The sequence below is a fragment of the Eimeria mitis genome, genomic scaffold (assembly GCF_000499745.2).
Source record: "Eimeria mitis Houghton genomic scaffold, Emh_scaff3595, whole genome shotgun sequence".
Lineage (NCBI taxonomy): Eukaryota > Apicomplexa > Conoidasida > Eucoccidiorida > Eimeriidae > Eimeria > Eimeria mitis.
This window is the reverse complement of record NW_013571940.1, coordinates 1,078-1,820: the sequence shown is the minus strand read 5'-3', so window position 1 is coordinate 1,820 and position 743 is coordinate 1,078. Positions and strand designations below refer to the sequence as shown.

The 743-nt window shown below is 63.0% G+C and overlaps 1 protein-coding gene across 1 annotated transcript in view; it reads right to left on the bottom strand.

Annotated features, from left to right (window-relative positions):
* The window catches only part of EMH_0067630 (uncharacterized protein), a gene marked incomplete at both ends in the record, with an annotated part of 5,289 nt that overhangs the window by 4,435 nt on the left and 111 nt on the right, over positions 1-743 (bottom strand). The window contains 2 exons of the mRNA XM_013498648.1: positions 3-384; positions 459-743. Of these exons, the coding sequence (XP_013354102.1) occupies positions 3-384; positions 459-743 (667 nt within the window). The remainder of the gene's footprint in view (positions 1-2; positions 385-458) is intronic.

The following is a 743-nucleotide window of genomic DNA, read 5'->3' as shown; positions in this document are numbered from 1 at the left end:
CCCCACTGCAACTGAGGGGGCCCCCACACATGAGGGGCCCCCAACAGGAACAACAGGAGGGGGGCCCCCCCCTGTACGGCCCATTGACTTCAAGGGGGCCCCCGTCCCTACATCTGCAGCAGCAGCAGCAGCAGCAGCTGCTGCTGCTGCTGCTGCTGCTGATGTAGGGGCCCCACACACCGCAAGGTCTGAAGGAACAACAACCCCACCCATGCACACAGAGCTATAGCCAGGCAGACACCCCCCTAGACCTGCTGCTGCTGCTGCTGCTGCTGCTGCTGCTGCTGCAGTGTTTGAGTCTCCTGACCCAAAAAGAGAAGCTGTAGTATTACTGTTGCTGCTGCTGCTGCTGCTGCTGCTGCTGCTGCTGCCTAGCGGCAACGCCTGCAGGTGAGGGACACAGACCCCACCATCGAAGCCGGGTATGTGGGGCCCAACAGCAGGAAGAGCTGCTGCACCTGCTGCTGCTGCTGCTGTTGCTGCAGAGGATCGACTTGTGCTGCTGCTGCAGCAGCAGCAGCAGCAGCAGCTGCTGCTGCTGCTGCTCCTGGCTGCTGCGGCAGTGCAGGGACCCTCGGGCTGAGCCCCAGAGCCAGGGCGGGGAAGGGTGTTACTGCTGCTGCAGTTGCTGCAGCAGCAGCAGCAGCTTGTTGTCCGAGTTCAAGATACGGGGGTGCTGCTGCTGCTGCTGCTGCTGCTGCAGTATTCGAAGCAGCAGCAGCAGCAGCAGCTGCTGCTGCTGC